General features: G+C 40.0%; 1 protein-coding gene across 1 annotated transcript; it reads left to right on the forward strand.

Moving 5' to 3' along the window:
* The first annotated feature begins 3,028 nt into the window (after positions 1–3,028).
* On the forward strand, positions 3,029–11,448 carry LOC126424617 (uncharacterized). Its single transcript, XM_050087355.1, has 2 exons — positions 3,029–3,551; positions 11,360–11,448. The coding sequence occupies exons 1-2, from the start codon at positions 3,029–3,031 to the stop codon at positions 11,446–11,448; spliced, it is 612 nt and encodes a 203-aa protein (XP_049943312.1).
* The last annotated feature ends 13,820 nt before the right edge of the window (positions 11,449–25,268 follow it).

A 25,268-nucleotide genomic window follows, 5' to 3' on the forward strand; every position in this document is an offset into this window, starting at 1 on the left:
CACAAATGCTGCGCAGCTAGCGCCATTCGACGGCCAACACCGCGGTTCCTGGTGTGTCCGCTGTGCCGTGCGTGTGATCATTGCTTGTACAGAACCTCTCGCAGTGTCCGGAGCAAGTATGGTGGGTCTGACACACCGGTGTCAATGTGTTCTTTTTTCCATTTCCAGGAGTGTATATAGTTAAAGCTCACCGGCCACTTGACCATCTTCTTCTGTGCGAATGCACAAACAGTGCGTGAACTCTTATGGGAATTGGCAACGCACCGCGAGTAACGAGTACGAATGTAGTGCGGGACAATATGTTCAGAATGTGGGTTTCACGTGAGGTGTGCCAGAGATAAATCCCTGCAGTCACACTATCCTCTCTGTCCTCAGTGGCTCAGATGGATAGAGCATCTGCCATGTAAGCAGGAGATCCCGGGTTCAAGTCCCGGTCGGGTCACACATTTTCATCTGTCCCCGTTGACGTATGTCAATGCCTGAAAGCAGCTAAGGGTGTTCATTTCATTGTAATTTCATTCTAACGAGCTGTATGGTCACCGATGATATCTGTTGTTTTGGACATGTCCGAAAGAACAGATACCATCTTAGTATACAAAAGAGGAAAGGCCGCTGGACCTGATGGGATACCAGTTTGATTTTACACAGAGTATGCGAAGGAACTTGCCCCCCTTCTTGCAGCGGTGTACTGTAGGTCTCTAGAAGAGCGCAGTGTTCCAACGGATTGGAAAAGGGCACAGGTCATCCCCGTTTTCAAGAAGAGATGTCGAACAGATGTGCAGGACTATAGACTTATATCTCTAACGTCGATCAGTTGTAGAATTTTGGAATACGTATTATGTTCGAGTATAATGACTTTTGTGGAGACTAGAAATCTACTCTGTAGGAATCAGCATGGGTTTTGAAAAAGACAATTGTGTGAAACCCAGCTCTTGCTATTCATCCACGAGACTCAGAGGGCCACAGACGCGGGTTCCCAGGTAGATGCCGTGTTTCTTGACTTCCGCAAGGTGTTCAATATTGAATCTCAATGTAGACAAGTGTAATGTGCTGCGAATACATAGAAAGAAAGATCCTTTATCATTTAGGTACAATATAGCAGGTCAGCAACTGGAAGCAGTTAATTCTATAAATTATCTGGGAGTAAGCATTAGGAGTGATTTAAAAGTGAATGATCATATAAAGTTTATCGTCGGTAAAGCAGATGCCAGACTGAGATTCATTGGAAGAATCGTAAGGAAATGCAATCCGAAAACAAAGGAAGTAGGTTACAGTACGCTTGTTCGCCCACTGCTTGAATACTGCTCACCAGTGTGGGATCCGTACCAGATGGGGTTGGTAAAGAGATAGAGAAGATCCAACGGAGAGCAGCGCGCTTCGTTACAGGATCATTTAGTAATCACGAAAGCGTTACGGAGATGACAGATAAACTCCAGTGGAAGTCTCTGCAGGAGAGACGCTCAGTAGCTCGGTACGGGCTTTTGTCGAAGTTTTGAGAACATGCCTTCACCGAGAAGTCAAGCAATATATTGCTTCCTCCTATGTATATCTCGCGAAGAGACCATGAGGTTAAAATCAGAGAGATTAGAGCCCACACAGAGGCATACCGACAATCCTTCTTTCCACGAACAATACGAGACTGGAATAGAAGGGAGAACCGATAGAGGTACTCAAGGTACCCTCCGCCACACACCGTCAGGTGGCTTGCAGAGTATGGATGTAGATATAGATGTGGGTGTGAGATATGTTCTTGTGACCTCTGATACAAGCATTGTTGCCTAACTGATACAGCACATACAAGTGTGCCGATATTCTCCAAAAGGACCATCCCACCACTCAGAAAGCTACAATTTGACTGCATTGAAACTGTTGGCTGTAGGAAGCACGAATGCATCTCTGTGGCACAGTTCCTGCTCGCTTCACGCATTTGCACCACGCTGAGCCTTCTGGCTGTGAGCATTCTCTATAAAAGGGTAGACACAGAATGCACTCTGGTAGCTAAACCACTACATTATCTTTTGTCAGATGACATTGAAACTATTATCAGTACATTTACTTCCACAGGTGGCATATGCCAACAGCGGATCAAAATTTAATATGTTTTTCCAAGTCTACTACTTTTCTTTCCAGCAGCATACCTCAAGAAGAGAAATTTGTTAACATCGAGTATAGATTTAAGTGTCAGTAAGTCGTTTCTGAAAGTATTTGTATGGAGTGTAGCCATGTATGGAAGTGAAACATGGACGATAACTAGTTTGGGCAAGAAGAGAATAGAAGCTTTCGAAATGAGGTGCTACAGAAGAATGCTGAAGATAAGGTGGGCAGATCGCGTAACTAATGAGGAGGTATTGAATAGGATTGGGGAGAAGAGAAGTTTGTGGCACAACTTGACTAGAAGAAGGGATCGGTTGGTAGGACATGTTTTGAGGCATCGAGGAATCACAAATTTAGCATTGGAGGGCACTGTGGAGGGTAAAAATCGTAGAGGGAGACCAAGAGATGAATACACTAAGCAGATTCAGAAGGATGTAGGTTGCAGTAGGTACTGGGAGATGAAGAAGCTTGCACAGGATAGAGTAGCATGGAGAGCTGCATCAAACCAGTCTCAGGACTGAAGACCACAACAACAACCTAGGAACGCATATTTTATTCTGATTTGATAGTGTTGCAGTTGAGAAAATCTTGTAATTAATGTGTTTAATAGTTTATGTCTTGCTTTATTACCCTACAACACATCAATGATCCGTAAGTGAAAGCAAATGATGGAGTAGTTTATCAAAAAGCCGTTATAATTTCAAACACATTGGGGTAGATGTTAATGGCAACTAACAGAAATTTCAATTTTCAAGGCACAGAAAATTCCTAAAATATTAAAGAATTCATTTGAAAATATCATGTATTCCTGGTAGAAGACCTTCTGCAATGTGTTGTACAATTGACAAGTGCTCTCACTATACCCCGAAGCTTATGAAACTGTCCAGTAATTCATGATCACACTGCACAATGTATTTCAGTTGGATGATAGAAAATGAGATCACGGTTATTGCAGGCAGCAGCAGCAAAGGCGGTCGCAGGAGCAGTGGCGACAAAGGCAGCGTCGACGGCAGTGAGCATTGCGGGGGCGGCGGCCTACAAGGCAGGGGTAGCAACGCGGCTGAAGCTGCAGGCACTGGCCAACGCGGTGCGCAGGCCGAGTCCCAGACCCACTGACACCTCGAGGCCGCCAGCCACCGGCGCCCCGCCGGTCAGCCCGGAACCCTCGCTGGCCCCCGTGCCGGAGCCCGCCCCTGGGGGTGGCGTCCCAGGCGGTGACATTAGCGGCGGTGGTGTCAGTGGAGGCAGAGGTGGCGGAGGCAGCAGAGGTAACGGTCAGGGTGACGGAGGTCTGCTGGGTGACTTCGGAGACACGTTGGCCTTCCCTGGAGGTGAAGCTGGCTTCCAGGGCACAGGGTTCGACTTTGGAGTGGGCTTTGGCGCCGGTGAAGGTGTCGCAGATGGAGGACAAGCGGCTGTTGGCGCACATCCGCAGTTTTCATTTGACCACCTGCAAGGTGTGTGTATTTTATATTTTAAACTTATCAGTCTTTTTACCAATTTTGTGCAGTCCAAATGTCACTTCAGTGAAAGTCAGGGAATACATAATGTGTGCAAGGACAGAGAGAAAATATTGAAACTGGAAATTTTTAATAAAAATAACATGTTTTAACTTTTAATTACTAATTGCTTGAAGATGTGAGTAATCACAAGTAATTATAATTTGGTACAAAACTTCAAAAATCATATAAAAAAATTTAATACTTTTCTAATTCTTGAGATTGAACAGCAGCATTCACAAGAAAAGTTTTTTTTGTTAACAGTAGGGCATTTCACACGTCTGTATCAAATTTTAATTTATTTTCATATGGCCAGAAATTAAAAATAGAAAGATGTAATTTTTATTAAAAATATGTTTCAATATTTGTTAATTAACATTATCACTTGATAATAACTTTAGAATTTAAATAAAAGTCAAAAGCAGAAACTGCTACTTGTGAAGTTCAAACCACTGACACCATGCACTGAGCTACCTATTAAAGTCACTACTTTAATACCCCTGGAAACTGATGTCTAGGCTCTAAACTTCAAATCCTTAGAAAATCAAAGATAGTTGGTCTGTAAGATCTTGTTCTAGGTGTAACTCCCATATTTTCTATGATGCCATCCGAGTTTGACAGTTGTCGTTGCAAAAGCGAAATGATGTGTCACTCAGTGACCGTGAAACTTAATAGCAGTCAACCCAGTAAACCACGAATGACACTGACTTTTTCCCATGAGCGAGTACACCCACAGAAATCGCCACATATTTGATGAAGTGGGGATGGAAGGAACAGCTAAATGTATGTGAGAAGCAAGAATACAGAGATGTAAAAACAGATGAAATATCATCTCTGTTGTGTACACAATCATAAGGCGAGGTGCACTACAGAGTGGTTGAGAGCTGTCACTGTAGGAAAGCTGGACAGGAGCAGAAATGATTAGCAAACAAGTAAATACAACAAACAGAAAATTTACTTGACATGTATTTCTCCAAGCACACAAAGACACATTGCAAATAATGAAGCAAGAAACAGAGTCCAACTATCACACTCTCCACAAGGAAAATGCTCCACATACTAAGGCACGCATGACGAAGTTGAAGCTGTGACTAGGCAGTGTCTGCATAGCATCATGTGGCAAAATGGCTCTGAGCACAATGGGCCCATGTGTCTAGTACTGGCCATCCTGTATTGCAACAACAGAGGGCACTCATACTCCAGAGGTACCGGTGGTGTGGCTCAGTGAGTGTGCTCCATCAGATGTGCTGGTTCCTGCACGACAGCTATCAGCACCTAACAGAAACTTGCCGTTCCGTTACCAACTTTCATATGCTTTGGGGTGGTATGACACATGACACCACAATTTCTGACAATACATTTGTTACACAATATTATTTAATCCAAACAGTAAGTAACTGTAAAGAGAATATACAAATAAATATTAAGCCTATGTTGTTGTGGCTTTCATCCAGAGACTGGTTTGATGCAGCTGTCCTTGTTACTCTATCCTGTGCAAGCTCCTTCATCTCCAAGTACCTACAGCAACCTACATCCTTCTGAATCTGCTTAGTGTATTCATCTCTTGGTCTCCCTCTATGATTTTTTCCCTCCACGCTGCCCTCCAATACTAAATTGGTGATCTCTTGATGCCTCAGAATGTATCCTACCAACTAATCCCTTCTTCTAGTCAAGTTGTGCCACAAATTGCTCTTCTCCCCAATTCTGTTCAGTACCTCGTCATTAGTTACGTGATCTACCCATCTAATCTTCAGCATTCTTCTGTAGCACCACATTTCAAAAGCTTCTATTATCTTCTTGTCTGAACTATTTATCATCCATGTTTCACTTCTGTATATGGCTATGCTCCATATAAAGACTTTCATAAAACACTTCCTGACACTTAAAGCTATACTTGATGTTAACAAATTTCTCTTCTCCAGAAATGCATTCCTTTACATTGCCAGTCTACATTTTATATCCTCTCTACTTTGACCATCATCAGTTATTTTGCTCCCCAAATAGCAAAACTCCTTTACTACTTTAAGTGTCTCATTTCCTAATTTAATTCCCTCAGCATCACTGGATTTAATTCGACTACTTTCCAGTATCCTCGTTCACCTTATATCGTCCTTTCAAGATACTGTCCATTCTGTTCAACTGCTCTTCCAGGTCCTCTGCAGTTTCTGGCAGAATTACAATATCACAGAATTACATTATCACATGCAAACCTAAATTTCTTATTTCTTCTCCATGGATTTTAATTCCTACTCCAAATTTTTCTTTTGTTTCCTTTACTGCTTGCTCGTATACAGATTGAATAACATCAGGGAGAGGCTACTACCCTGTCTCACTCCCTTCCCAACCACTGCTTCTCTTTTGTGCCCCTCAACTCTTACAACTGCCATCTGGTTTCTGTACAAGTTGTAAATAGCCTTTTGCTCCATTTGACCCCTGCCACCTTCAGAATTTGAAAGAGAGTATTCCAGTCAAGATTGTCAAAAGCTTCCTCTAAGTCTACAAATGCTAGAAATGTAGGTTTGCCTTTCTTTATTCTATCTTCTAAGATAATTCATAGGGTCAGTGTTGCCTCAAGTGTTCCAACATTTATACAGAATCCAAACTGATCTTCCCCAAGGTCAGCTTCTGTCAGTTTTTCCATTCATCTGTAAAGAGTTCATGTTAGTATTTTGAAGCTGTGATTTATTAAACTGGCAGTTTGGTAATTTTCACACCTGGCAACACTTGCTTACTTTGGGATTGGAATTATTATATTCTTCTTGAAGTCTGAGGGTATTTCACCTGACTCATACATCTTGCTCACCAGATGGTAGAGTTTTGTCATGGTTGGCTCTCCCAAGGCTATCAGTAGTTCTAATGGAACATTGTCTACTCCTGGAGCCTCATTTCAGTTTAGCCTAAACATTGAGAAAACAGATCAAGAGGGATGTTTGATGACATTCATTGGCTTTCACCAGTGATGTAATGTTAACTCCTGCTGTGATGTCATTTTTAGTGTGTATTTTCACCGTTTGGTTGTGAGTTGGTGAAGCCAATGAAAGAGAAAGTGCAATAACCTGTTTGTGCTGACAGAATGTGCTGTACCTTAGCCGAAGGTTAGTTTGGAATGTGACAGGTTGGGAGTTGGTGATGCCAACAAATGCGAAAGCAAAAAACCTGATTGTGCTGACAGACTGATCTGCAGCTTAGTCCTATTGGAAAAATCGCCACTGATATCGTGTTATATTCATCATGTTGTTCATGATGTTTGTTAGATGTTTCCTCTTCACTGGTCAGAACTAATGACTAGTATCAAATATTCCTCTTTAACCGAAAAAATGGTGTATGTGGAGAGGAGGGGAGGGGGGGGGGGGGTGAGTGAGAGAGAGAGAGAGAGAGAGAGAGAGAGAGAGAGAGAGAGAGAGAGAGAGAGAGAGAGGTCCAAGCAGGCACACGGGGGGAGGGGTTTATTAGTTATTGGGAGCTCCAACGTTAGGTGGGTGATGGAGCCCCTTTGGGAAATAGCGGAAAGGTTGGGGAAGAAGGCCAGTGTTCACTCTGTCTGCTTGCTGGGGGATCTCATCCGAGATGTGGAGGAGGCCCTGCCGGTGGCGATAGAGAGCACTGGGTGCACCCGACTGCAAATTATTGCTCATGTCGGCACCAATGACTCGTGCCATCTGGGTTCAGAGGTCATCCTCAGTTTGTACAGGCGGTTGGCGGAATTGGTGAAGGCGGAAAGCCTCGCCCGCGGGGTGGAATCTGAGTTAACTATTTGTAGTATTTTTTTGTGGAATCTGAGTTAACTATTTGTAGTATCGTTCCCAGAACCGATCGCGGTCCTCTGGTTTGGAGCCAAGTGGAAGGCTTAAACCAGAGGCTCAGTCGATTCTGTGGAGATCTGGAGTGCAAATTTCTCGACCTCCACTATCAGATGGAGAAATGTAGGGTCCCCCTGAATAGGTCAGATGTGCAGTACACGCTGGAAGTGGCTACAAGGGTAGCGGAGTACGTGTGGAGTGCACATGTGGGATTTTTAGGTTAGAGAATTCTCTCCCTAGGCCCGACAAGACACCTCCTGAGACGCGGCAATGTAGGAGCAGGCAAAATGCAACAGGAAATAACAATATTAATGTGCTAATAGTAAACTGCAGGAGCGTCTATAGAAAGGTCCCATTAATAAACGGCCACAATGCCCATATAGTACTAGGGACAGAAAGTTGGCTGAAACCAGGCATAAACAGTAATGAAATCCTAAACTCAGATTGGAACGTATACTGCAGAGACAGGCTGGACGGTGAAGGGGGAGGCATGTTTGTAGCGATAAGAAGTGCAATAGTATCGAAGGAAATTGACGGAGATCCGAAATGTCAAATAATTTGGGTGAAGGTCACGGTTAAAGCAGGCTCAGACATGGTAGTTGGATGTCTCTACAGGCCCCCTGGCTCAGCAGCTTTTGTGACTGAGCACCTGAAGGATAACTTGGAAAATATTTTGAGTAGATTTCCCCACATATTATAGTTCTGGGTGGAGATTTTAATTTGCCGGATATAGACTGGGAGACTCAAACATTCATATCGGGTGGCAGGGACAAAGAATCCAGTGAAATTTTTTAAAGTGTTTTATCTGGAAACTACCTTGAGCAGTTAAACAGAGAACTGACTCATGGCGATAACATATTAGACCTTCTGGAGACAAACAGACCCGAACTATTTGAAACAGTTAATGCAGAACAGGGAATCAGTGATCATAAAGCGGTTACAACATCGATGATTTCCGCCGTAAATAGAAATATTAAAAAAGGTAGGAAGATTTTTCTGTTTAGCAAAAGTGACAAAAAGCAGATTACAGAGTACCTGATGGCTCAACACAAAAGTTTTGTCCCAAGTACAGATAGTGTTGAGGATCAGTGGACAAAGTTCAAAACCATCGTACAATATGCGTTAGATGAGTATGTGCCAAGCAAGATCATAAGAGATGGGAAAGAGCCACCATGGTACAACAACCGAGTTAGAAAACTTCTGCAGAAGCAAAGGGAACTTCACAGCAAACATAAACATAGCCAAAGCCTTGCAGACAAACAAAAATTACGCGAAGCGAAATGTAGTGTGAGGAGGGCTATGCGAGAGGCGTTCAATGAATTCTAAAGTAAAGTTCTATGTACTGACTTGGCAGAAAATCCTAAGAAATTTTGGTCTTATGTCAAAGCGGTAGGTGGATCAACACAAAATGTCCAGACACTCTGTGACCAAAATGGTACTGAAACAGAGGATGACAGACTAAAGGCCGAAATACTGAATGTCTTGTTCCAAAGCTGTTTCACAAAGGAAGACTGCTCTGTAGTTCCTTCTCTAGATTGTCGCACAGATGACAAAATGGTAGATATCAAAATAGGTGGCAGAGGGATAGAGAAACAATTAAAATTCCTCAAAAGAGCAAAGGCCGCTGGACCTGATGGGATACCAGTTCGATTTTACACAGAGTACGCGAAGCGGTGTACCGTGTACCGGTGTACCGTATGTCTCTAGAAGAGCGTAGTGTTCCAAAGGATTGGGAAAGGGCACAGGTCATCCCCGTCTTCAAGAAGGGACGTCGAACAGATGTGCAGAACTATAGACCTATATCTCTAACGTCGATCAGTTCTAGAATTTTGGAACACGTATTATGTTTGAGTATAATGACTTTTCTGGAGACTAGAAATCTACTCTGTAGGAATCAGCATGGGTTTCGAAAAAGACGGTTGTGTGAAACCCAGCTCACGCTATTCAGCCACGAGACTCAGAGGGCCATAGACACGGGTTCACAGGTAGATGCCGTGTTTCTTGACTTCCGCAAGGCGTTTGATACAGTTCCCCATAGTCGTTTAATGAACAAAGTAAAATCATATGGACTATCAGACCAATTGTGTGATTGGATTGAAGAGTTCCTCGATAACAGAATGCAGCATGTCGTTCTCAATGGAGAGAAGTCTTCCGAAGTAAGAGTGATTTCAGGTGTGCCGCAGGGGAGTGTCATAGGACCATTGCTATTCACAATATACATAAATGACCTTGTGGATAACATCGGAAGTTCACAGAGGCTTTTTGCAGATGATGCTGTGGTGTATCGAGAAATTGTAACAATGGAAAATTGTACTGAAATGCAGGAGGATCTGCAGTGAATTGACACATGGTGCAGGGAATGGCAATTGAATCTCAATGTAGACAAGTGTAATGTGCTGCGAATACATAGAAAGATAGATCCCTTATCATTTAGCTACAAAATAGCAGGTCAGCAACTGGAAGCAGTTAATTCCATAAATTATCTGGGAGTAAGCATTAAGAGTGATTTAAAGGGGAATGATCATATAAAGTTTATCGTCGGTAAAGCAGATGCCAGATTGAGATTCATTGGAAGAACCCTAAGGAAATGCAATCCGAAAACAAAGGAAGTAGGTTACAGTACGCTTGTTCGCCCACTGCTTGAATACTGCTCAGCAGTGTGGGATCTGTACCAGATAGGGTTGATAGAAGAGATAGAGAAGATCCAATAGAGAGCAGCGTGCTTCGTAACAGGATCATTTAGTAATCGCCAAAGTGTTACAGAGATGATAGATAAACTCCAGTGGAAGACTCTGCAGGAGAGATGCTCAATAGCTCAGTACGGACTTTTGTTAAAGTTTCGAGAACATACCTTCACCAAAGAGTCAAGCAGTATATTGCTCCCTCCTACATATATCTCACGAAGAGACCATGATGGTAAAATCAGAGAGATTAGAGCCCACACAGAAGCATATCGACAATCCTTCTTTCCACGAACAATACGAGACTGGAATAGAGGCGAGAACCGGTAGAGGCACTCAATGTACCCTCCGCCACACACCGTCGGGTGGCTTGCGGAGTATGAATGTAGATGTAGATGTAGAGAGAGAGGAGAGAGAGAGAGAGAGAGAGAGAGAGAGAGAGAGAGAGAGAGAGAGAGAGAGAGAGAGAGAGAGAGAGAGTGTGCGTGAGCAGGGGCAGAGGCCATTAGAGTCAAAAAGAAATTATTCCAATGTAGCACAATTTAGTTTTTCTCATATCACCCTCCACTTCTTATACCTTACCCTCACACTTGTGCACACCTTTGGTGTGAGGGTATGTCAATAAACAATTGATAGACAAACTTTGTTAACAGTTTTGTTAACAATGTTTCAAAAACAACCACTATCAACAGTACTGTGACACACTTATGTAAAAAATGTAGCAGAACAGAGTGGTACAAGTCATGTAAGTAAAAATCTTTTGCTAGTTTTCAGGATGTGAAACACGGTTTAATCAAGTAGAATTGTGATAAAAGTGTTCTTGAAAAGTTTGAAAAGACACAATTTCTGCAACTGATCAGTTATCTTCAGTGTTTTAAAAAATTCCACAATTATGTGGCCATAATCATAAACAGTACAATATTATTATTTTAACTTAATACTATGAGACCTTAAATATCTTTTGAAAAAATAGGCAGTGTAATTGCAGTGTGCGTGACAGTGTGGGACCATACCACGTGCTGCATAAATGTGCTGTGTGTATCACATTGGGAAACTGACTCTGACTTCTGGTTGCTGAAGTCATTAACCAGAGTCACAAACAACACACTTTTCGTGATAGAGTGTGAAAGAAAGAGAGCTTGTCTTCAACATCACTTGTTGCATTGTTGACTTAATTCTTAGAATTCTATTACTTTGAAACTTTAGTTGTAATCAACTCCAGCAAAATATTTCACTTCAGAAATACAGCTGTTATCATGACAGTCATGATTCCACTATGTTTCAGGTGGTTTTGGAGGCAGCGAGTTTGGATTTGGCTTTGGCTCCTACGTTCCAGCAGGTGGAGATATCGGAGGAGGGCACCACATTTGGTGACAGTGACTGATGCAGAATGTTAGCAAATCCAAAGACTGAAAAATACCATATAATCAACATTTCTAAGCTGTCAAGGACAAACACTTGACTTCTCTCACTGTATCTGACATATTTCATTGTTTCTTTGTTCACTTGAGACATGTCATACACATCACAAATATGGTATCCACTAGTGACTGATTCATTTGTAGTAAAATTTTGAACATTTCAAATGACTTAGCTGCTATGAAATATAATTACAATCTTCAGTAAAATATATAAGTGAAATTCAGAAAATAAAACAGTAAGAGGGCTAAAAATAATCTCACTTGGGCACACTTTGATAACACACACTCAGTTTCTTTTGCCACATCATGTTTGGATAATATCTCAGGCTCTTAGTGGGTGTTTCCATTTGTTAGTAAGAAATGAGAAACTATAATTTGGAAATTAGTTTGGATTCTCCTTTCATGCTCTGTATCCCAACGTATGATGCACTATGTTACATCAAAGCCACAGAGTTGTAGTAATTGTTTTAGTCTTCAGTCCAAAGACTGGTTTAATGCAGCTCTACATGCTACTCTATCCTGTGCACGCTTCTTCATCATCTCTGAATAACTATTACAACCAACATCACTTTGAAGTACTTACTGTGTTCATCCATTGGTTTCCCTTCTACAATTTTTGTCCTTCACACTCCCCTCCATTAGCAAATGAACAGTTTCTTGACACCTCAGGATGTGTCATATCAACTGAGCCCTTCTTTTAGTCAACTTGTGACATAAATTTCTGTTTTCCCCAATTCTATTCAGTATCTCCCATCTGCAATTCAACCTACCCACCTAATCTTCAGCATTCTTCTGTAGCACCACATTTCACATTTCTTGTCTGAACTGCTTACCATTCACATTTCACGACCATAAAAGGCTACACTCCAGACAAATAACTTCATAAAACACTTTCTAATACTAAAATTGATATTAGATCTTAATAAACTCCTCTTTGTCGGTTTGCTTCTTATAACATCTCTACTTTGGCCATCATCAGCTATTTTACTGCCCAAATAGCAAATCCCATCTACCACTTTTAGTGTCTCATTTCGTAATATAATTTTCTTAGCATCACCTAAATTAATTTGATGTCATAGAAAATTTTATGTCACAGAGAAATTTGATGTCACAGAGATGGCACTGAATTTTCATATAATGTAGCATACTCCACAACCAAAAAATGCATAGAGAACCTCTGACACAAAGTTATTCACAGCATCATTGTTAACATTATAATTTAAACAAGGTACCAGTTGTACTTACTTTGTGATCTGTTCAAAATTTTTTAGAAAAGTGTCAGATGTCTGACCTCATTATACATCTGTAAGAGCATACCCAGAGGATGGGAGGGGGCAGTGGAGGCCAACTGATTCCTCCCCTCCAAGAAGAAAGAGGGCAGAAAAAAAGAACTTTAAAAAACCAAACTCGCATCCTAGCAAGCCAGACAAACAGATATATCAACTGAGCATCAGTTTGAAGAAGAGCAGAACATGTAGTGAACACCAACTAGTATCAATTGTATCCAAATTATTTGTCATGAAATCTCAAAACTCTTTTACCACTGTTCTCCTTACAACTAAAAATTTCAGATAGCCCTGGTTTCTAAAAGCTTTGAGTAGCATTATACCTTCAGTTCACAATGTTTTCTCTCATCCTAGCAGCCACTGTCAAAACCTATTACAACTGAGAGTACATAAAATAATCCCAAGCATATGAAATTGCCTGACACAAAAATAATATGCATATTTTCCTTAATCAAATCATTTACCTAACCATCCTTACTGAAAACAGATCAATATTTAACTTATAGTTTTGAATGATATTGTGCTGTCATTTGATGTCACTCTGTCATGGACTTTAAAAAAATGTTATGTTGCACAGCATGGGGAACATTCAACTAATGCATTTTCAAACTGAAAGAGACAAAAGGAATTCAAATTGCAGACAGTACAGGTAAGCTAATGTCGTCCTCTACCAGTGCTTCAAAACAGACATTTCTCGTTTCCATGCTGTAGTTAATGAAACATGATGATGTCAACTGACAACATAAAGAATGAAAAGGAGAAAGTGGTGGCATTAATATGTTTGGTAATTAATCACAGTTTTTCAACAGTTTTGACTTTTGTTTTGTAATAAGTTGGATATTATTCCCTCAACCCCTCCCACTTCCAAGAAACTAATGTGAGTTCTCTACTCTCCTGCCCCACACTGCCTATCCCCCAAGCTCAGATTCTGTCTATACTTTCGTATTACACACTGCACCTATATATTGTCAGAAGGCTCTACATTGAAATATCATACTAGTAAGCTATGGACATCTAGCTAGTTTCCCCAAAATTTTGTGGAACAATCAATACAGGAAGAAAGTTTTAAATGCCTGTCTATTGTTTATATTAGAAATGTTTGTGAAATTCATAATTCAAATGCCTGTATTTTTGAGTGACTTGAATACTGGACATTAAAGTAGAACATAGATGTGTGTCTACCATGTAGTGGCTTGCTCCTGATAAAAATGGTTGAACATATTGTTAAAAACTGAAATGTCATCCAAATGTAGTGTGAACAGAGAACTGATTGCGTTTTATCTTAAAGAACGTTTCATGTTGATGTAACCTACATTTAAGCAATATAAATGAGACTGAATTTTGTATGTATGTCAAGTAGTAATCTCGTGTTTCCTGGGACATTGGATTTTAATATGAGCCATGTAATTTCATTTGACTTTAAACCAAAAAGAAAATACCACAAGTGTCAAAAAAGTAAGCAGAATACTGCACATATTTATATCATTACAGTGCAATGAAGACACTCTTTATACAACTACTGAACTATTGCCTTGTTATGCAATTCATAAGTAATCATGCATTACATGATTCAAATCATATATTTGTGCCTTTCAAAATTCCGTGTCATTTAAAACAGAGAATGTATGAAATAGAGTATTAGAAAACTTTCTAAAAATTAAAAATTAAATGTGATGGGCTTTTTATCTTTTTGTAATTATTATATGAGTCCCCAGTTTCCATATATACAGTTTTGAATTATCTACAGAATAGAGTCAGCTTTTCAGGTAAAGATGTTCACCGGATTCCAGTTACAGGAGACCACTTACAACTTTTCATAGACATTTATAATCACAACAATGCATGCAGTACATCACAAAATGTTACCACTAATACAGCAGGATTCACACTGTGGAGGCTCGATGAGAGTTATTCATACGCCATTACATTACATTTGCACTTGTTCCGCAGATCGTGAATATGAGATTCTGTAATGATGTGTAATGTGTCAACATAAGGTTTCTCTAAATGATATAATTAAATTATTATTATGTACAATTACAGCTTCATATCTAAAAAAATCATCTACCTAGTAGAAAGAGTTGTCATTCAGATATTCTTTTAATTTTTTTTAACACTCGTTGGTTATCTGTCAGACTTTTAATGCCATCTGGTAAATCACTTTTCTGTACCAAAATCAGATTTAACCCAGAATAGAGATCAACCTTTCTTCTAGTGTTGTAGCTATGCACTTTGTCATCATTTCTTAATTGGAATGGGTTATTAATAACAAATTTCATAAGTGAATGTATGTATTGTGAAAGTACTGTGAGTATCCGTAATTCCTTAAACAAATGTCTCCATGGTGATCTTTGGTGGGCTCCAGCTACTATTCTCATTACTTGCTTTTGTGCAATGAACACTTTTTCTCTTAATGATGAATTACCCCAAAGTATGATGCCATTTGAAAGCAGTGAATGAACTTATGTATAGTAAGCTAATTTACTGATACATTTATCACCAAAATTTGCAATAACCCTGGTAGCACAAGTAACTGAACTCAAATGTTTTAGCAGATCATCACACATACACACACACACACACACACACACACACACACACACACACACACACATGCGTGCGCACGCTTGCACACACACAGAAATTTTGAATATTCTGCCTTAGCAACAGACTTCTGTTCAAAGTCTATATTTATCAATAGTTTTATGCAATTTTCTGTACAGAACTGTATGTACTGTATTTCTCAAAATTTAGTGAGAGTACATTTGCAGAGTATCGATTAATAATTTTGTGAAAGACATTATTTACAATTTCCTAAGCTAATTCTTGTTTGTCAGACGTGATTACTATACTTGCATCATCAGCAAAAAGAACTAGCTTTGCATCTTTATGAATTTAGATTGGCAAGTCGTTAATATACAGGGTGATTATAATTAAAGTTAAACTTTAAAGCTACTGTAGAAATAACACCACTGGTCAGAATGATGTCAAATTGTAATGGAATGTTATCAGAGAAGGGGGGAAAATGTATGGCAGAAAAAAAATAAATAGCTACAAAATGTAGCAATAGATGGCGCTGTAAGCATCATAATTTAATAGTGGTTGACTACAAATGACAAATAAATGATACAACAATGCCTAAGGTGTACGTTTGATGTTAAAAAAACTGTACTACTCAGTGTGTGTGGCTGTATAGGTGTGATACCCATCCATCATGACAAGGTCATATCTTATCGGACGGGAAAAATCAGTTTTTAATTGTCCTGAGGCCAAAACCCATATAAAAAGCATCAATCAAAATCAAATTGGATTATTAATTTCCATGAGACTGGTGCAAAATATGGTCAATATGCTGTCCATCGCTTTCAGCAACAAGTTTAAATCGAGAAACAGCATGTTTCACAACTGATAGAAGTGTTTCAAGGGTCATGTTCAGAATGTGTTGTGCAATGTGTGCCTTCAATTGCAGCTAAGTTTGCATTCAGAACACTGACCACAACATGTATCAGAGAGCCCCACAGCCAGAAGTCAGATGGATTAAGATCAGGTGATCAATATGGCTAGGCTGTAGGGAAATGGCGGCTGATAAGTCTAGCATTTTCAAAGTGGCGCTTCTGCAGCTGCTTAGCTGGATTTGCATTGTGCACAGGTGTGCCATATTGCATTGATCACATCCACACTGTTGGAATAGCTCGAATGACGAGATTGCTCAAAAAACACTCACAGCGCTTACCAGTGACGATACAGGTTACAGGACCAGAAGCATCTGTCTCTTCAAAAAAATATGGCCCTATGATAAATAATGCTGTAAATCTGCACCACACAGTGACCTTTTCAGGATGAAGGGATACTGGTTGATTTGCATGTGGATTTTCCATTGCCCATATTCGACAATTCTGTGTATTGGCATATCCTGTCAGATGGACATGCTGTAGAAATAACTACTGTCCACAAAATCTTCCATGGCCAGTCATTCACCACTTCCATGTGAGCAAGAAATTCTAAAGCAAAGGTCTCTCTTGCTGGTAAGTCAACAGGAAGCAACATGTGCACATGGGCGATTTTGAATGGATACCAAAGGAGGATGTTTTGTAGGATTTTATGCACCTACTCGTGGGTATGTCAAATGTTCAGGCAGTTCTCCATGCACTACACACTTGCACACCACCATTCATCTCCTACAGCACTGCTGTGGCCATCGCTTCCACTGATGTCAAATCAATTTGTTTTCTCCCTCTGCCAGGTTGCACACCTAGAGAACCCATCTTTTGGAATTTCTGAATCATTTTCTCCAGACCCACGGCAGTCATCAGACCAATGCTTTTATTCAAACTATTCAGTGTCTGGAACTCATGCAGAGTGATGTGTGCACAGTCATCATTCTTGTAATACAGCTTTATAAGCAGAGCATGATCCTGCACTGAAATAGTCATGGTAACCATCGCTGATGTGAAGGGATGAAATCTGTGTACCTGGTGTGTTTGTACTAGCTTCAATTCATTGTGCATGTGACAAGTGTTTTCATTTACGTATTCTGACACATACAGCACCATCTATTGATCAATTTTCACACTATTTTTTTTCTTCTGCCATACATTTCCCCCCTTCCATTGCAATTTGACATCATTCTGACCAGTGGTGTTATTTCTAGAGCATTTTGAAAATTTAACTTTAATTATAATCACCCCATGTATTAAGAATAATATGGGACACAGGCTGAGCTCTGTGAGATACCATTCATGATACCTCCCTAGTTAGAGGAATCTGTTGATATTTGCAGACTATCTGTAACATTAATTTCAACCTTCTGCATTCTTCCAGTTAAATATAAATTAAACAATTTGTGCACTGCTCCACTTGTACCACAGTACTTAAGCTTATCTAGAAGAATTTCATGATTCACACAGTCAAAAGTCTTTGGGAGATCACAAAAAATCCAAATGGATGATTATCAGTTATTCAGAGGTTTTAATATTTGATCAGTTAAAGCATATACAGCAATTTCTGTTGAAAAGCATTTCTGAAAACCATACTGACATTTTTTAGTACTTCATTTTTGCAAATATGTGAAGGTACTCTTAAATACATTACTTTTTCAAGAATTTTGGATAAAGCTGTCAGAAGTGAGACTAGGCAGTAGTTGCTAGCAGACCTATAGCCCTTTTTATATAATGATTTAACAATAACATAATTCAGTATATCTGATAAATTGCTCCATTTCAGTGGGCTACTACATATATGGCTGAGAATCCTATTTATCTGTTGGGAACAACTTTTAGTATTCTGTTGGAAATGCCACCAATTCCACACAAGCTTTTACTGTGGAATGAATTTATTATTTTCCTGAATTCAGTATGAGAGGTCGGCTCAATTTCAGTTTTGTTGAATTGCATAGATATTGCCCCTTCCATTTACAGCACTGCATTTTTTAGTGAACAGCTGGATCCTATTTTCTTTACAACACTTAAAACATGGGTAGAAGTACAGTCTTCCTGTGGTCTCAGTTGTCCTATTTCCCTTTTGACAATATTCCAAATTATTTTAATTTTACTATCAGAGGTGATAATCTCAGACATAATCCATATACATCTGGGATTTTTAATGACTTCTCTAATATAGTGCAGTAGTTTTTATAATGTTTATTTCTGCACCATTACTCCCTCTAGCTGTAAGATACATTTCCCTTTTCTGTTTACAAGATATTTTTATGCCTTTAGTAAGGCACCCCCCCCCCCATTTGCAACCCCAACCCCCTCTCCTCCCCCCCCCCCCCCCCATGAACCATAGACTTTTGTCATACACAACAGAAAGGTATCTGTTGAGAGGCCAGACAAATATGTGGTTGCTGGAAAGGGGTAGTAGCATTTTTCAGTAGTAGTAGTAGTAGTAGTAGTAGGGGCAACAGACAGTCTGGATGACCAATAGCTCTGGTCTTGTAACATCAACCAAAATGGCCTTGATGTGCTGTTACTGCAAACAGGTCAAAAGCAAAGTGAAACTACAGCCATAATTTTTCCTGAGGGCATGCAGCTCTACTGTTTGGTTAAATGATGAGCGCATCCTCTTGGGTAAAATATTCTGGAGGTAAAATAGTCCTACATTAGTATCTCTAGGTGGGAACTACTCAGGAGGATGTCATTATCAGGGGAAACAGAACTGGCATCCTACGGATTGTAGCATGGGATGTCAGATCCCTTAATCAGACATGTAGGTTAGAAAATTTGAAAAGGGAAATGGCTAGGTTAAAGTTAGATATAGTGACATTTAGTGAAGTTGTTGGCAGGAGGAACAGGACTTCTGGTCAAGTGAATATAGGGTTATAAATGCAAAATCAAATAGGGGTAATGCAGGAGTATGTTTAATAATGAATAAAAAAAATAGGAATGTGGATAAGCTACTATGAACAATGTAGTGAACACATTATTTTAGCCAAGCTAGACATGAAGCCCTCACCCACCACTATAGTTCAGGTTTATATGCCAACTAGCTCTGAAGATGATGAAGAATTTGGAGAAATATATGTTGAGATGACAGAAATTAATCAGATAGTTGAGGGAGATAAAAATTTAATATTCATGGGAGCTGTAATTCGACAGCAGGAAAAGGAAGAGAAGGAAAAACAGTAGGTGAATAAGGACTGTGGGAAAGGAATGAAATAGGAAGCCATCCGGTAAAATTTTGTGCAGAGCATAATCTGATCATGGCTAACACTTGGTTTAAGAACAATGAAAGAAGGTTATATACATGCAAGAGACCTGGAGACACTAGAGACTGAATACATAATGGTAAGACATAGATTTTGGAAACTGATTTTAAATTTTAAGATATTTCCAGCAGCAGATGTGTACTTGACCACTAATTATTGGTCAAGAACTGTAGTTCAAAACTGAAGAAACTGCTAATAGGTAGGAATTTAAGGATATGGGACCTGAATAAACTAAAAGAACCAGAGGTTGTAGAGAGTTTAATAGGAAGCCTTAGGGATGATTGACAAGAACAGGGAAAACACATACAATAGAAAAAGAATGGATAGCTTTAAGAGATGAAATAGTGAAGGCAACAGAGGATCAAGTAGGTAAAAAGATGAGGGCTAGTGGAAATCGTTGGGTAACACAAGAGATATGAATGAAATTGATGAAAGGAGAAAATATAAAAATGCAGTAAATGAAGCAGGCAAAAGGAAGTACAAATGTCAAAAAAATGAGGTTGACAGGAAGTGCAAAATGCCTAAGCAGGGATGACTAGAGGACAAATGTAAGGGTTTAGAAGCATATATCATTAGGCAAAAGATAGATGCTGCCTACAGGGAAATTAAAGAGACCTTTGGAGAAAAGAGAACCACCTGTGTGGATATCAAGAGTTCAGATGGAAAACCAGTCCTAAGAAAAGTAGGGAAAACAGAAAGGGTCCATACAAGGGAGATGTACTTGAGGGCAATATTGTGAAATGGAAGAGGACAGAGATGAAGATGAGATGGGAGATACGATACAGTGCGAAGAATTTGACAGAATGCTGGAAGACCTAAGTGAAACAAGGCTCCAGGAGTATACAATACTCCTTTAGAACTACTGATGGCCTTGGGAGAGCCAGCCCTTGCAAAACTCTTCCATCTGGTATGCAAGATGTATGAGACAGGTGAAATATCCTCAGCCTTCAAGAAGCATATAATAATTCCAATTCCTAAGAAAGCAGGAGCTGACAGGTGTGCAAATTCCTGAACTATCTGTTTAATAAGTGACAGATGCAAAATACTAACAAGAATACTTTACAGAAGAATGAAAAAACTCAAAGATCCAATATTGGGGAAAATCAGTTTGGACTCTGGAGAAATGTAAGAACACATGAGACAAAACTGACACTATGACTTCTCATAGAAGATAGGTTAAGGAAAGGCAAACCTAAGTTTATAACATTCATAGACTTAGAGAAAGCATTTGACAATATTGAATGGAATACTCTCTTTCAAATTCTGAAGGTGGCAAGGATAAAATACAGGGAGCAAAAGGCTATTTACAACTTGTACAGAAACCAGATGGCAGTTGTAAGAGTCGAGGGGCGTGAGGGGAAGCAGTGGTTGAGAAGGGGGTGAGACCGAGTTGTAGCCTATTCCCAACATTATTCAGTCTGTACATTAAGCAAGCAGAAAGGGAAACAAAAGAAAAAATTTGGAGTAGGAATTAAAATCCAGGGAGAAGAAATAAAAATTTTGAGGTTTGCCGATGACATTGCAATTCTGTCCAAGACAGCAAAGGACCTGGAAGAGCAGTTGAACAGCATGAACAGTGGCTTGAAAGAAGAATATAGGATGAACATCAACAAAAGCAAAATGAGGATAATGGGGTGTAGGCTAATTGAACCAGGTGAGGCTAAGGGAACTGGATTAGGAAATGAGACACTTAAAGTAGTTGATGATTTTTGCTATTTGGGGAGCAAATTAACTGATGATGGTCAAAGTAGAGAGGATATAAGATGTAGACTGGCTATGGCAAGGAAAGCATTTCTGAAGAAGAGAAATTTGTTAACATTGAGTATAGATTTAAGTGTCAGGAAATCTTTTCTGAAAGTATTTGCATGGAGTGTAGCAATGTATGGAAGTGAAACATGGAGGATAAATAGTTTAGACAAGAAGAGAATAATAGCTTTTGAAATGTGGTACTACAGAAAAATGCTGAAGATTAGATGAGTAGATCATGTAACTAATGAGGAGGTAGAAATTCATGGCACAACCTGACTAGAAGAAGGGATTAGTTGGTAGGACACATTCTGAGACCTCAAGGGAGCTCCAGTTTAATACTGGTGGGAAGTCCTGGGGGAAAATCATAGAGGGAGGCGAACAGATGAATATAGTAAGCAGATTCAAGAGGATGTAGGTTGCAGTAGTTACTTCGAGATGAAAAGACCTTCTCAGGATAGAGTAGCATGGTGAGCTGTATCAAACGAGTCTTCATACTGAAGACCACAACAGCAAACAGTAAGCCATGGCCTTTTAGATGGTTTCTTGCAATTATGTTTCTCTGTTTTCTTAGGGAAACTGTTTTCTAATATTCACAAAGATATCACAAAATAGGCTAAATTTTAAATTGGCATCAAGTTCCCTGTACACCTCATTCCAGCCTAACTGTTGCAAGCTTTCCCTAAAATTTGCTAAAAGCTTATATCCCCCCACATTTATCACTTCCATATCCATGATTATATAATGTTCAGACGTGCATAGTACACTTATTCTACCATCACTTTATATAGGTCTTCTAAACAAACAAGAATCTCATCTACTTTATTATGAAAAGGAAAGTTGAGACTCACCATATAGCAGAGATGCTGAGTCGCAGATAGGCACAAAAAAAGACTGTCACAAATTAGCTTTTGGCCAATAGTGTCAACAGGATCAAAACCCACGCCTGACAAAGTAGCTGCCCAAAGCAAGTGATCTTTAACTCCATAAGTCACTCCTCACAGAGCTGTTCAGTTGGGAGGGGGGACTGATCATAGTGCATGAAAGAAGCAGGAATCAAGCTAACGTTTGTATGATTCATAGCAGATGCTTTTTTTACAAGGTCACACTCACTACTGTAGCCATGATCCCTATCAATACTGCTTCTTGTGCCACCCACTATCACAACATGATCCTGCTTTGTAAAAACCTTGCTCAATGATCCTACACCCTCTATCATCCAAATACTACAGGTCCCGTCATGAATGAAAGCCCTAAAGGGTATGGAGCAAGTCAAAATACACACTACAACAGCTGTTACAAACCATTTTTCTAGAGCATATTAACATTTAGCATTAAAGGTAAGTACCTTATATTAGACATGTTGTTGTTGTGGTCTTCAGTCCTGAGACTGGTTTGAAGCAGCTCTCCATGCTATTCTACCCTGTGCAAGCTTCTTCATCTCCCAGAACCTACTGCAACCTATATCCTTCTGAATCTGCTTAGTGTATTCATCTATTGGTCTCCCTCTACGATTTTTACCCTCCACGCTGCCCTCCAATACTAAATTGGTGACCCCTTGATGCCTCAGAACACGTCCTACCAACCAATCCCTTCTTCTAGTCAAGTTGTGCCACAAACTCCTCATCTCCCCAATTCTATTCAATACCTCCTCATTAGTTATGTGATCTACCCATCTTGTGGAAATGCTTTCCTTACACCACCAGCAGTGCATTCCAATCAGCTGGTATTCATTCTTCATAGTAGTAACATTGACATGATACTGTGCATCTGTGTTTGTTGGATAGGTGCATTTCTGCTATATTCACATTGTATTAGACATTGGGTATTGATATTAGACATATGCTACATAAATGCTTTATGAGACGTAGCAGTCATTTTGTTGCATTTTAATAACACACTAGTCTTGACAACAATAATTCTTTATTAACAATACAAAATCTTATGCACTTCAGACTTTTTCATTTTCAAAGGATCTAAAAATTAAGTACAACCATACATGAAAAACAGAGCACTAACTTAAAATAAAACATAACAAATACATCATGAACAAACAATGACATACAATGTGAACATAGCAGAAATGCACCTATCCAACAAACACAGGTACACAGTATCATGTCAATGTTACTACTGTGAAGAATGAATACCAACTGATTGGAATGCACTTCTGATGATGTAAGGAAAGCATTTCCACAAATGGCTCATGTGCTTGACTGTTCTAATGTACGGTGAATGTATATCTTTGTGTTACAAAAAATAATTTGGTTTTTGCTAATCCACACACATTTACATACAAAGGACATTCCATGCCTTACTTTCAGTTTTCAGTTTAAAGTACAAAACACAGTACATGAGGCTGACATTTTCCGTATAATTTTCTTGAGCATATTTGATAACAGGTTGTGCTGACAAACAATGATGACTGTACTTATACTGAATACTCAGAATTACAAAAGTTCAAAAAGTTACAAGCATACATGCTTACAATACTTTGCAACAAATTTAGTGTGCAATATCATACATACATGATACAAATATATCTAAAAACAAAGATGCTGTAATTTACCAAATGAAAGTGTTGGTATGTTGATAGAAACAATAAAAAACACGCAAACACACACACAAATTTCAAGCTTTTCCAACCCAAGGCTGCTTCATCAGGAAAGAGGGAAGGAGGGGGAAAGGCGAAAGGATGTGGGTTTTAAGGGAGAGGGTAAGGAGTCATTCCAATTCTGGGAGTGGAACAACTTACCTTAGGGGGAAAAAAGGACAGGTATACACTTGCACACACACACATATCCATCTGCACATATACAGACACAGGCAGACATATGTAAATGCAAAGAGGTTGGGCAGAGATGTCAGTCGAAGTGGAAGTACAGAGGCAAAGATGTTATTTAATGACAGGTGAGGTATGAGTGGCGGCAACTTGAAATTAGCGGAGGTTGAGGCCTGGTGGGTAGCGGGAAGAGAGAATATATTGAAGGGCAAGTTCCCATCTCCAGAATTCTGATAGGTTGGTGTCAGTGGGAAGTATCCAGATAACCCAGATGGTGTAACACTGTGCCAAGATGAGCTGGCCATGCACCAAGGCATGTTTAGCCGCAGGGTGATCCTCATTACCAACAAACACTGTCTGCCTGTGTCCGTTCAAGCGAATGGACAGTTTGTTGCTGGTCATTCCCACACAGAAGGCTTCACAGTGTAGGCATGTCAGTTGGTAAATCACATGGGTGCTTTCACACGTGGCTCTGCCTTTGATTGTGTACACCTTCCGGGTTACAGGACTGGAGTAGGTGATGGTGGGAGGATGCATGGGACAGGTTTTACACCGGGGGCAGTTACAAGGGTAGGAGCCAGAGGGTAGGGAAGGTGGTTTGGGGATTTCATAAGGATGAACAAAGAGGTTACAAAGGTTAGGTGGATGGCGGAAAGACACTCTGGTGGAGTGGGGAGGATTTAATGAAGGATGGATCGCATTCCAGGGCAGGATTTGAGGAAGTTGTATCCCTGCTGGAGAGCCACATTCAGATTCTGATCCAGTCCCCTAAAGTATCCTGTCACAAGTGGGGCACTTTTGGGGTTCTTCTGTGGGAGGTTCTGGGTTTGAGGGGATGAGGAAGTGGCTCTAGCTATTTGCTTCTGTACCAGGTTGGGAGGGTAGTTGCGGGATATGCCGCCTCTCGCATCTCACCTGTAATTCAACAACATCTTTGCCTCTGTACTTCTGCTTCGACTGACATCTCTGCCCAACCTCTTTGCATTTACATATGTCTGCCTGTGTCTGTATATGTGCGGATGGATATGTGTGTGTGTGTGTGTGTGCAAGTGTATACCTGTCCTTTTTTCCCCCTAAGGTAAGTCGTTCTGCTCCCCAGATTGGAATGACGCCTTACCCTCTCCCTTAAGACCCACATCCTTTCGTCTTTCCCTCTCCTTCCCTCTTTCCTGATGATGCAGTCTTGGGTAGCAAAAGCTTGAAATTTATGTGTGTGTTTGTGTGTTTTTTATTGTGTCTATCTACCAGCCCTT

Source organism: Schistocerca serialis, chromosome 10, assembly GCF_023864345.2.
Source record: "Schistocerca serialis cubense isolate TAMUIC-IGC-003099 chromosome 10, iqSchSeri2.2, whole genome shotgun sequence".
NCBI classification, from domain to species: domain Eukaryota; kingdom Metazoa; phylum Arthropoda; class Insecta; order Orthoptera; family Acrididae; genus Schistocerca; species Schistocerca serialis.